Source organism: Balaenoptera musculus, chromosome 19, assembly GCF_009873245.2.
Source record: "Balaenoptera musculus isolate JJ_BM4_2016_0621 chromosome 19, mBalMus1.pri.v3, whole genome shotgun sequence".
NCBI classification, from domain to species: domain Eukaryota; kingdom Metazoa; phylum Chordata; class Mammalia; order Artiodactyla; family Balaenopteridae; genus Balaenoptera; species Balaenoptera musculus.
The window spans coordinates 6,656,656-6,668,351 of NC_045803.1; the positions used below are offsets into that span (position 1 = coordinate 6,656,656).

The 11,696-nt window shown below is 52.6% G+C and overlaps 1 protein-coding gene across 2 annotated transcripts; it reads right to left on the bottom strand.

Annotated features, from left to right (window-relative positions):
* Window positions 1-6,662: 6,662 nt before the first annotated feature.
* On the bottom strand, window positions 6,663-9,160 carry CLEC11A (C-type lectin domain containing 11A). 2 transcript variants are annotated; one of them, XM_036833492.1, is made up of 4 exons: window positions 8,682-9,156; window positions 8,239-8,428; window positions 7,729-7,920; window positions 6,663-7,348 (listed from the first exon to the last, which is right to left on the bottom strand). In XM_036833492.1, the coding sequence occupies exons 1-4, from the start codon at window positions 8,826-8,828 to the stop codon at window positions 6,903-6,905; spliced, it is 975 nt and encodes a 324-aa protein (XP_036689387.1). In that variant the 5' UTR covers window positions 8,829-9,156; the 3' UTR covers window positions 6,663-6,902. The 2 variants fall into 2 exon arrangements, with proteins under 2 accessions (XP_036689387.1, XP_036689388.1); XM_036833493.1 differs by having other exon boundaries at window positions 6,672-7,348; window positions 8,332-8,428; window positions 8,682-9,160.
* Between the last annotated feature and the right edge of the window lie 2,536 nt (window positions 9,161-11,696).

The following is an 11,696-nucleotide window of genomic DNA, read 5'->3' on the forward strand; positions in this document are numbered from 1 at the left end:
ATTCATTTTGGGGTCCTTTATTAGATTTTAAGTTTTATTAAATTTATTAGATTTTAAGTTTTCTTAAAACTTAAATTATTAGATTAATTAGATTTTAGATCTAATAAATCTAATTATTTATTAGATTTTAAGTTTTCTCCACAGAATCTTATGTTTTCTTATTTGCCAGTTCCTAGATGGTTTCTAGATTTTGTTGGGATGGTGAATGGTATCTTTAATTACATTGTATGTTTGTTTATTGTTGGTGTAAAGCAAAGGAATTGATTTTTGTAGGTTAATCTTGTAACTGGGGACCTTGTGATATTTCTCATTATTTGTTCTCATAGTTTGTTCATTCCATTGGTTTTACTGGGTATATAATTATACCATGTTCAAATAATGACATCTTTCTCTATTCCCATTTAGTCTTTACACCTTTCTTTTTCTATTTGACTATAACTTCGTATACTTCAGTACTTATTGGTTTACTCAAGTTCTCTATTTTTGTGTAATTTTTAGCATTTTATATTTTTCTAGTAATTTAACCATTTCACCTAGATTTTAAATGTTAGCCCATTGCTAGCCATAATCACTATTTTGTTCTTTTTTATATCTCTGCCTTGGTCAATATTATTTCCTCTTTAACAGTTTGTATTTTATCTGCAGCCTATCTCTTTTTTTCTTATTTGATTTTGCTAAAAGTCAGTTTATCTTAGTAACTTTTTCAAAAATTAAACTAGTTTTTGGTTTTGTTAATCTTCTTTTCTTCCCCCATTCATTTCATTGATTTCTGCCCATATTTTTAAAATCATTTCTTTTGCATTTGTTTCTGTGGTTTTGCTTTATTGCTTATTTTCCCACTATTTGAGTTAGATGCTTAACCCATTGCAGAAAAATATATCTGTTGAATAAAGTTTTTATCAAATGCTTTTTCTCCATCTATGAAGATTGTCACCTGTCCATTAATCTGTCGAAGTGGTGAATTAATTAATTAATAGATTTTTCTAATGCTAAACAACCTTGCACATCTGGTATAACCTCATCAAATATCATATTTTTAATATATTGATGAAATCAAATGGTAATATTTTTATTTAGGATTTGTTTGATTCATGTGAGAAATAGAAATAGATTTTCCTTTTTCATGCTGTTCTTGACTTTTTTGTATTAACACTGTATCACCTGGGGGCAGGGAAGGATTTTTTAAATGATCCCCCCAAAGTACCAAGTGAAAGCACTTGGAAATTTGACTATATTAAAACTAAGAACTTCTAATCAATAGACGACACTATCAAGAAAGTAAAAGAACAGAACAAGTCACAGATTTTTGATTACAGGAGGCTAGGTAAGAGAATATCTCTATTCTTAAGAAATACACACTTAAGTATTTAAAGGTAAAGGGCCATGATGTGTGTAACTAACCCTTACATGCTTTAGAAAATATATGGGGCTTCCCTGGTGGCGCAGTGGTTGAGAATCTGCCTGCTAATGCAGGGGACACGGGTTCGAGCCCTGGTCTGGGAAGATCCCACATGCTGCGGAGCAACTAGGCCCGTGAGCCACAACTACTGAGCCTGCGCATCTGGAGCCTGTGCTCCGCAACCAGAGAGGCCACGATAGTGAGAGGCCCGCGCACCGCGATGAAGAGTGGCCCCCCGCTTGCCGCAACTAGAGAAAGCCCTCGCACAGAAACGAAGACCCAATACAGCCAAAAATAAATAAATAAATAAATAATTTTTTTTAAAAAAAGAAAATATATGTATATTGAGAAATGAAAACCAGCTGGGATTAAAACTCTGCCCCACCATCCATCTATGGACACAGATAAAGCCAGCTGTAAAGTTAACAGGAAACATCTCTCCCAGGGATATGCTGCAGCTGTAGTGTTCTAATAACTCCCTTTATGGGTGACTAGGGCTATTTTACTCACTGAGAAGTTTAGTTCTCAAAAATCATAGGCTTTTGGAAACTTCGCTATTTGAAATTATATCCATAAGAATTCAACAGGGAATTCCCTGGCGGTCCAGTGGTTAGGACTTGGTGCTTTCATTGCCATGTCCTGGGTTCAATCCCTGGTTGGGGAACTAAGATCCTGAAAGCCAGTGCCACGTGGCCAAAAAAAAACAAAAAAAATTAAACATCCTACTCTTGCCTGTAAGATGTAAGTCACTTTGACACAGACAAGAAGCCTGCATTTCCAGCCCTAATACAGAGCTTTAGATAGAGTTTCTAGACACAACATGCCACATTTGTCTTAACTTTGTAGTTTCCAAGGAAACAGGACCCTGAGTCCACTTTGCAGTCCAGACCTGATGTTGACTCATTTATACAAATCCCTGCTTTGCTCCCAAGCTATTAAAACACAGCTTCACTTAAATTTCATTCAAATTCCTCTCCTCCCCCAAATTCTATAGCTCGATCCAGCTCCTTTTTTGGGACGTGGTCTCTTTCATTGCAGTGAGTCAATAAACCTGACTTTGGTTTGTCCCTGGTGATTGGGTTAGGATGGAGCGGTGGGTGATGAGTGGATGGATGGATGGTTGAATGGATAGATAGATAGATAGAGTGAAAATAGAGGAAAACTTCATTTAAAATGAATTCAGAAAGTCCAGAAGAGAGAGCTCTCATGCATATACCACACATTGCAGCCTGAATAACCAGAAGGAAGAAGGAAGATAAAAATTATTTTAACAAGGTCTGCTCATATAGAATTCTTTGTACAAAATTCTCTTGGTCTCAACTTCTTATGCATGATGATAAGAATGTTACTTTTTTCCTTCTGGGACAGGAGAGTACATTTTTTCACATGAGAATTTCATCTCCTGGTTTTAAGAAAATGGAGGAGGATTCCTCCTTGCCCCAGCGAGAACCACTAACCACTGACTGCAGTCAACAAGAAACCACCACGGGGACTTCCCTGGCAGTCCAGTGGTTAAGACTGTGCTTTCAATGCAGGGGGCGTGGGTTCGATCCTGGCTGGGGGACTAAGATCCCACATGCCCTGTGGCAGAGCCAAAAAAAGAAAAGAAAGAAACCACCGCAACCTCAAAGTATTGTTCTTCTCCAATAAACTCTTATTCAAAACAACCCTCCCCAATTTCCTCCTGAAACCTAATAAAAGCTGACCTGCTGTCCACCTCTTCGGACTTGCCTGTGGTTCACCACAGCTTTCTCCGCTCGAACTGTAATTCTTCTGCTATTCCTGAATAAACTCATTTTGCTGGTAAAATAACTTGCTACTTTATTTTTTCAGGTTGACAATAGATTGAGGATGATAAAGCTAAAGCAATGGGGTGAACTGTTAACGATAAATAAATCTGGGTAAAGGGCATATACAAAATATTATTTTTATTTGTGCAGGTTATTTGTAAGTTTGAAATTATTTCCAAATAAAAAGTTTTGGTTCTTTTAAAAGAGGCTAAATTGGTTTGGACTAGTTTTTAGCAAATCTTTTGCAGGCCAAGGAAGAATTTTTTTTTTAAGTAATTTATTTATTTTATTTTTGGCTGCGTTGGGTCTTCGTTGCTGCGCGCAAGCTTTCTCTAGTTGCGGCGAGAGGGGTCTGCTCTTCGTTGTGGTTCATGGGCTTCTCATTGCAATGGCTTCTCTTGTTGCAGAGCACAGGCTCTAGGCACACAGGCGTCGTGGCGTGCGGGCTCAGTAGTTGTGGCTTGTGGGCTCTAGAGCTCAGGCTCAGTAGTTGTGGCGCACGAGCTTAGTTGTCCGCGGCATGTGGGATCTTCCTGGACCAGGGCTCAAACCTGTGTCCCCTGAGTTGGCAGGTGGATTCTTAACCACTGCGCCACCAGGGAATCCCCCAAAGGAATAATTTTTATGTTGTTTTTTATATTGTAATTCAGTACATACTCAAGAACTCAAATTATGAGAACTATTTCTTTCCACTTTTTCTTCATTCTGATATTTTCTATGATTTCACTTTTTAAAAAATGCTTATGATACACCCGTGGAAATTCACCCATATTTTGAAACACTCTCGTAGTAAAGATCTGAGCACCCATTACACTCTAAGCCTAATGGAATGTTAGACTCCGCCGATTCATGTTTTCTCTCCGTTGACTCGGGACCGGACTACATTTCCCAAAGTACCTCGGGGTGAGACCTGGTGGGTGGGGAGCCAGGGTCTGAGCTCTGATTGGAGACTGGGTGTGGTGCTCCAATTTGCAGGGAAATGTAGGCGATCCCCACGTGGGAAGAGGGGGCGGGGCTTGAGAGAGGCTCTCTATGAAGCCCCCGATGGCTGCTGGGAAATGTTGTTCTGGGCAGGAGGTGGAGGGCCTGCCGCTCAGCCTCCTGGGATTTGTAGTCCTGGCAGGCCGGTGGAGCCCTCGTTCTTTATCTTCCCGCTGGGTCATTTCAGGCTTTGCGCCCTTCCTCCATCACTTCCCTGGGATCCCTTAACTCATCGATCCTGACCAACTGCCGAGGCCTTCTCCGGTCCGCGGCTCGGAGCTCTCAAACGGCAGGTGCTCCACAGAGAGCCAAAGAGGTGGCATTGGCAAACGCTGGCCCTTGAGAGGCCTGGGAGGGCTTCTTGGAGAAGGCAGCAGGGTTCCCATATGCAGACCGGAATCAGCCCAGAAAGCAGCGTACAGGCGAGCTGATCTGATGCGTTAACAGTCCTTGCAAATGCCCTCCACTCCCCACCCCGGACGTCTCTGTGTCCACAACTCTTTGTCCCTGGGCTGGTGTGACAGACACTGACCAAACAGTGGCACCTAGAATGATGGAAGGCTTGAGGAGGAAAGCCCCCGACCCAGTGGGAGCCCAGGTGAGTCGTCTGACTGAGGCCTGGGGGATGCCAGGGAGGAAGAGAAGCAGTTAGAAATCCAGTTCATCTCGGGGTTCCCAACATGGCCCCACACAGGCATCTTCCTTCATTCAAAGAACTCCCACATGCCAGGGGATGCTGGGGACACGGAGTTGGTCATACCCAGCCCTGCCCCACAAGGGTCCCCAGCCTGGCTGATCAGGGTTAGCTAGGTCATGAGAGGAGTCAGGGGTTCTGGAGCACCAAAGGCAGCACCTAACCCTGCTGTGGGAGCTAGGGGTTAGGCAGGTTGTTCAGGGTGCCACATTAGCCAATTCTTGGAAGGACTTTTGCATATGCAAAGACAGTGTCTGGAGAGAGCAAGCAGAGGTGAAGGTGAGGTTAAACTAGCCAAGTAAGGATCAGAGCTGATGTTACAGAGGCCCCTCTGTGTCTGGCACTATTCTAGGAGGCAGATGTTATCACCCCCATTATACAGATGGGGACACTGAGGAACAGCAAAGTTATGTCTCCCTCAAGTTGCACAGTAGGTTAAGTGGCTGAGGTAGGATTAGAACCTGGGCCATCTGGCTCCAGAATCTAGGCAGGTAACCACTGAACTGGCCCCATCCACTGACTTCCCAGAATGTCAGGTCTGTGAGGGTGGACCTCCCCTGAGCAACATCAGATATTCATCAATGTCTGCCTAATCTGCCCTTTGATTTTCTATAAGACATCCTGCTGCCCCACTGCAACCCCGGGAAACAAGCTTAGAGGGGGGATGAATTTTGAGCAAAGTCTTCAGTCCCCTGATCGAAGCCTTCCTGACCAGAGGCTACCCCCCTCTTCTGTACCTCCTATGGGGCCTGTGGGGCTGAGAAATGACTCCTAAAGGGAGTGGGTGGCTTGTGCTCCCCCCTTCTGGAGATGACATAGTGGCTCATTCCTCCCACTGGAAGATCCAATGGTGACACTTTAGGTGGGTGGTGCCATGGCTGATGAAGGGGAAGGGACAGAGATGTAAGGACAGACAGGGTCACACTCCGATTCCTGGGCTCTATGAGGATATCAGGGTCCCGACCCTGATGCCAGTATGTGGAGAGACACTGGGTGTTTCCAAAAGAGCTCTTCCCCCAAAGAGTGCTGTCCACAGTGCTGAGCCCAAGATGGGTCTGGGTGTCCTCACTGCCCCAGGGGATTAAGGTACGAAGAATGGTGAGGAAGAAAATGTAGCGTGTGGCTTATGCTCCACCGTTTCCCAAATGCTCACTTTCCTGGGCTCATGTGAACATCCCAAGAGCCATACAAGGTAGGGGTAATGTGCCCATGTTCAGATGAGGAAACTGAGCCTCAGAGGGAGGGAGGGACTGGCTCATGGCCTCACAGGCAGGGAGTGGAGGACGGATGAGGAGGGAGCCTAAGCTTCCAGGCTAGGTAGTTCCTCATGTTTGTGTCTAAACACATGCTCTGGAGTTGGGGGAAGGGGAAGGGAGTAGTCATGACCATAATGTCATGACTTTACATGACATTATGGTACCATCTGGTGAAACAAGTTTGAGACACACTAAAAAAAATTAAATGGGGGTCTTTCCTGCAGGACTTGTCAGAGCCTTTAGCTCCTTTGTGCCTCCCAGATCTCTTTGATCAGGACCAAGGCCAAGGCCTGGGACCATGACTGACAGGCCCTGGGTCCCAAAGGCCTTGAGTGGGGCACGATGTGGGTGGAGGCGTCAGCAGCGTGTGCACGCGTGTAGTCCAAACATGTGTGTGCAGTAGCGGATGACCGTGTGTACATATGCACGTGTTGTCCATCACTCTGATCTGGGGCTCAAAGAATACCTGTAAAAGGTGGACGGGACCTTGCCCTTCCTGCCTTGCCCCGCAGAGAGATAAAGGCGAAAAGTGCCTCCACTGCCTGCTCAGCTCAGATTCCACAAGGCTTTATTGGCGCCGGACCTAGCCTGGTGCCCACCGCTTCCAGGAAAGACAGGCAAGGAAGGGGTTCCCGCCCCGCAGGAGCCCCCCAGGGATCGGCCAGCCAGGGAGAACACACTTTCATCCACGGGCAAGGAGAGAAGGGCGTCTTTGCGGGGTGCACAGCCCAGGCAAAGGGCGGGTGGTGGGATGGAGTGGAGAGGCGGGGGGCCGGGCCCGCTTAAAAGGGGAACTCGCAGACATAGTAGAGGCGCCGCTCGCAGTCGTGGTCCCACCAGGAGCCGTCGTCCGAGGCCTGCGCCACGCAGTTCTCGAGCGTGCCGCCGTTAGGCTGGTTGGGGCTGAGCGGGTGCGGCGCGGCGCTGGGCCGGGCGCCGGGCTCGGGGCTGGGGGCGCGGTGCCAGGCGAAGAAGGACACGCGCTGGCCGTTCTCGAAGAGGTAGAGGCCCTCGGCGCGCCGGTCGTGCACACCCAGCCACACGGGCCAGTTGTAGGGGGCAAGCGCCGCGCGCAGATAACGAGTGAGCGCTTCCATCTGCTGACGATCCGCCGGCTGCGCCAGGCTTCCGCCCCGCGCCACGCACCGCGCCTGCGCCGCTGCCTGAGCCTCGAAGTCGCGCGAGAGCAGGAAGCACTTGTGGCCAAGGCGCACCCCCTTCAGGCAGCCTGCGGGCGGGGCGGAGCGGAGGCGGGATTAGTGTCTCAGGGGCGGAGCGGAGGCGGGCTCAGAACCGCCAGGGGCTGGGAGATGGCGTCAGGGCCGCCAGGGGCGGGGCCAGGCTGTTGGGGCGGGACTGTAGGGGGCGTGGCGCGGCCGGAGTAGTTTCGGCTCAACAGCACCGTGGGGAGCATTCCTGCCCACAGCCCGTCTGCTCCCCGCATTCACCCTCCCCATCAGCCAACACACCCCAAATCTGCAAGAACCCCCTCGCCCCTGGCACCCAGGGTCCTCACGTCTGCTCAGACTTTTCCGAACCCCTTTTGCCACCAGTCCCCCACCTGACCCGGATCGTCCCTCTTTCCCCGCCCCGCACGGTGCGACTCACCTTCTAAGCGGCCATGCTCGCGTTCGGAGCGGCTCTGCGCCTCCTTCAAGGCTTGCAAGGTGTCGCGGTTGTCACCCGCCACCTCCCGCAGCTGCCGCAGCCCCCGGCTCAGCTCGGCCACGCGGGTGTCCAACGCGTGCAGACGGACGTGCACCTGGTGCAGGCCTGCGTCCAGGCCGGCCAGGCGACCCACTGCGTATGGACAGGGCGCACGCTGGACCGTGACCCTGGGGGCGGAGCCAGGGGACCAGAGGACCTGGGGCGACCGGGACCTAGGGCTTCTGGGGCGGAGTTGGGGTGGGGGGTGTGTACTCAGGACCCCTGGAAGGTAGGGGCCGGTGGCTCCGGGCTCTGGGGAGGCAAGGCCGGGGACCCGGAGCTCCTGGGGGTATAGCGGCTCCGAGCTGGGCAGTGGGCAACTGAAAGACCCCGGGGCAGTGAAAGGACGGTTCGTTTTTGTGAAAATGACCACGGAGGCCTGGGAGCAGGGCGGAGCTAATGATTACTCACGGATATAAGTGAAGGTGTCTTCAGAGGTGGGAGAGGGGCTGGGGCTGAAGTAGGGAGTTGTGGTTGGTTCCTCCTCGCCTTCCTCCCCCTTACCGTCCTTCTCAGTCGCCCAGGCCCCTTTGCCTTCAGGGTTTCCCTCGGGATTTTCGTCCGCACTCCTAGCAGGCAGTCCCAGGGCGTCCTGTAAATGCTGAGGCAGGGGAGGGATGGTCAGGGCCAGCCTGGCAGCTGCATTCTGACCCCCCAGACACTCCAGCCACCCCTTTCCAGCTGTAAGCTGGCTCTCTGCCCCAAGCCCCTACTCTGAACCCATCACCCTCATCCTCTGAGCCTAACCCATCCCTCCCGTTGCCCATTTCCCTGGCCCTCAAATACGCCCCTCCCAAGCCCACAGCCACCCAGCCGGGTCCCCCCACTAGAGTCCCAGCGCTCCCCTAACTCACCTTCAGCATCAGGGCCTCCCGCTCCCGCTCCTCCTCCTGGGAGCCACCCCACGCCCCCTCCCACTCCCTCTCGGCTCCCCAAGCTCCATGACGGAAGCCCAGGAGCTGGGGTACCACCAGAGCCCCGAGGAGCCAGACTGCGTGCATCAGGCTGGGCTCGGAGCACCAAAGGCTGCAGAAGGATGTCCCTGAGGAGAGGGATGTTTCTGGGGACCGGAGTGTGTGCAGATCACCAGCCCCCTGGTCCGTGCCTCTCCCAGCTTCTCTCTGGTCCCTCTCCTCCCAACTCCCAACTCCTGTCTCGTCCGTGCTCCGTTGGTCTCTGCTCCTCTGTGTGTGTCTCTCCCCGCCTCTCTTGGCTCCCCCGAGGCCCTGCCTCTGTGGCCGGAAACCTCCAACGTTCCAAAGCTTGGATCCCGCCTGCCTTGGGTCTCCACACACACCCTCCTCTTCCCACTTTCCAGAGCTTGCTTCCGTCCTGTCCTGCTCTTTCCTTCTGCCACAGCCAAAGCTCCAGAAGGTCAGGAAGAAGATGGAGGCGGCTCCCCAAGGGATCCTGGGGCAGAGCCTCTGCCAGGGACCTCCTCAGGGAGTTGTCGGGGCTGGGCCCTGCTCCCCTCTCTTCCCCCTGGCCACTGCTCAGGACTGGAGACCTCAAGGTCTTGCTAAGGTTGTTATTATCCTGTGGCCACCGTCGCCCACACACCCTGCGGGAGGAGGCATTCCCACCATTCGCAAGCTCTAGACCGCGTCCTGTCCCCAGATCTCCCATCCTGCCCTCCAAGCCCTTGCCCCAGATGCAAATGAGTGTCTGTGCCTGTCTGTGGGGACACATGCGAAGAGCACGCGTGTGGCTGTGTGTGTAGCCCTAGAAGGTGGGGCTTTTGGATCCATCTGCCTTGCTTTCCTGGAAATCTCGGGCAGACCGGGTCCTGGGTGGGGCGACGCTGGGGATTCCAGCTGTTCACAGACCAGCAGACAGACCCACAGGGTGAAGGGCTGGGGCAGAGGGGAGGGGAGAGGCTGGGTGGGTGGGGTCAGGAAAGCTTCTTCCGGGAGGTGGAGTAGACAGATGGCCAGGCTGGGTGCACAGAGAGCTCTAAGCATTCAGCAAGGTACCTCATCTCCCTCCTGGACCACTGCAGTCGCCTCCTCCTGCCTCTCCCCCTCCTTCCTCCCAAGCCCCTCCAATCCACACAGATTGCCGCAGCCAGAGCAATGCTTCCAAACCACCATAAATCACATCACATCACGCCCCACTCCCCTGCTCCCCCCAGCTTCCCATCATATGTGGGAGGGAAGCCAAGCCCTGTCCTCTGCACAGGCCTGGCCTGCCCAGCAGCGGGGGCTGGGAAGGATGGGTCCTTTACACCTCTGAAAGCTCATCACCCTCATTCCCCTGGTGCCCTAACTCCCCCCATCCCGCCCCCACCCTCCACAAGCTCCAGCCACACTGGCCTCTTCGCTACTTCCTGAATGCTAAGGTCCTTCCCACTTCAGAGTTTTTGCGCTAGCCTTTTCCTCCTTCTAGAAGGCTCTTCCCCCAGCTCCTTCTCATCATTGAGGTCTCGGCTCAGAGAGGCCTTCCCCAAGTTAGTTTATTCAAACACCTCATTTTATCTTTTTGGTTGAATCAAGACTGGCATTGCCTTGTTTGTTTGTTTACTTGTTCAGTGTCTGTCTCCCGCCAATGAAGGCAGGCATCTGTGTTCATTGCTGTATCCCCAGAGGTAGAACAGGGCCAACTCCGCACGTAGTAGGTGCTCAATCATTTGAGAGAGGAAGGAAGTAGTCTTTCCTGCGGGGTAAGAGCTCAGCCAAAAGACTGAACACTGGATGGTTGTGTTTAGGTGGCAACTCGAGCTCCCCGTGGCACTGGGGTAGGCAGCCAGGGTAGAGGTGGTGAAGGCAGTGGAAGAGAGGCTGCAGGGGCAAGGGAAGCAGGAGGGCAGGCCATGCCCACTCTATGTCAGGCCCGCGCGTCATGTAGGGCTTTCCCACCCTCAGCCCGGCTGGCTGTGCAAGAAAACCTGGAGCTCACGGGCCAGGATCGCAGGGCCCACTCTTCAAGGGAGAAAACCGAGGCTCGGAGAGGGGCCAGCTCAGCCTGCTGGAGGTGACCAGCGTGGCGGCAGCTAGCCAAAGCTTCTGGCTCTAAGCAAAAGCAGGGCATCTGCCCTCAGCTGCCGGGAGCCCTAGGAGGGGCCTTGGAAATCAACGCATCCAGGCTTCCATTTTCCAAGAAAGCAGAGGGCAGTGTGACCTTGGGCAGGCTGCCCACCACCTCAGAGCTTGGGCCTCTCTCAGGCGCCCATGAAGGGCCTGGGGACTCCTCACTGAGAGAGAATACACAGGCCGGAAAGGCCTTGTAGGCCGTGGAAGGGTACACAGCCCCTCTCACAGGCGGTGCCAACACGGGCAGCTGTTCTCTCCCCAGGCCCAGCTGCTCACCACCTGGGCCGGTGGATGTGCGTCCAGAACCGGGCCTCCTGGGGCTGGGCCAGCACCTGCTCCAGCTCATACCGTGGTACCCACGAGCCTGCAGCTGGAGGTGCACCCACAGGCTGCTTAGAACTGCCCTCTGCAGGTGCCTGTGCTCTGGCTGGTGGACCTGTTGGAGCGGGGAGAAGGGTAGGAGCCCGGGCTGTGGCGGTGCTCTCACCGCTGCCCTACGGGATCTGCCCCGTCTCTGTGGGTTTGTCCCACGCACCAAGGAGCCGAGCTGCTGAGATGGTTGGGGGCATCCGTGTGAGGAAGGACAGGCAGCTATGGAGGGCCCAGTGCTGGACCACAGCGGTCTGAAGACTTTGAGCCAGGCTACCTGTCTCTGATCCACCACCTCTTTCTGACTGGGTGACCTTGGGCAAGTTCCTTAACCTCTCTGGGCCTCGGTTTCCCCCTCTGGTAAATGGGGATGGCGCAAGTCCGCAGCCCAGAGGACTGGTGTGAGACGCTGAAGGGTAAATCCAGAGCAGAGGCTGGCGCACAGGGAGTGCTCAGGAAATGTCAGCAATA

Bases quoted from the DNA above. Each gene is read 5' to 3' on its own strand.
- CLEC11A (XM_036833492.1), bottom strand. From the start codon at position 8,828: ATGCACGCAGTCTGGCTCCTCGGGGCTCTGGTGGTACCCCAGCTCCTG. The intron at 8,429-8,681 runs GTGAGTTAGGGG...CCCCTGCCTCAG, and splicing joins GGGAGGCCCTGATGCTGAAG to CATTTACAGGACGCCCTGGG. The intron at 7,349-7,728 runs GTGAGTCGCACC...CCCCGCCCGCAG, and splicing joins CGAGCATGGCCGCTTAGAAG to GCTGCCTGAAGGGGGTGCGC.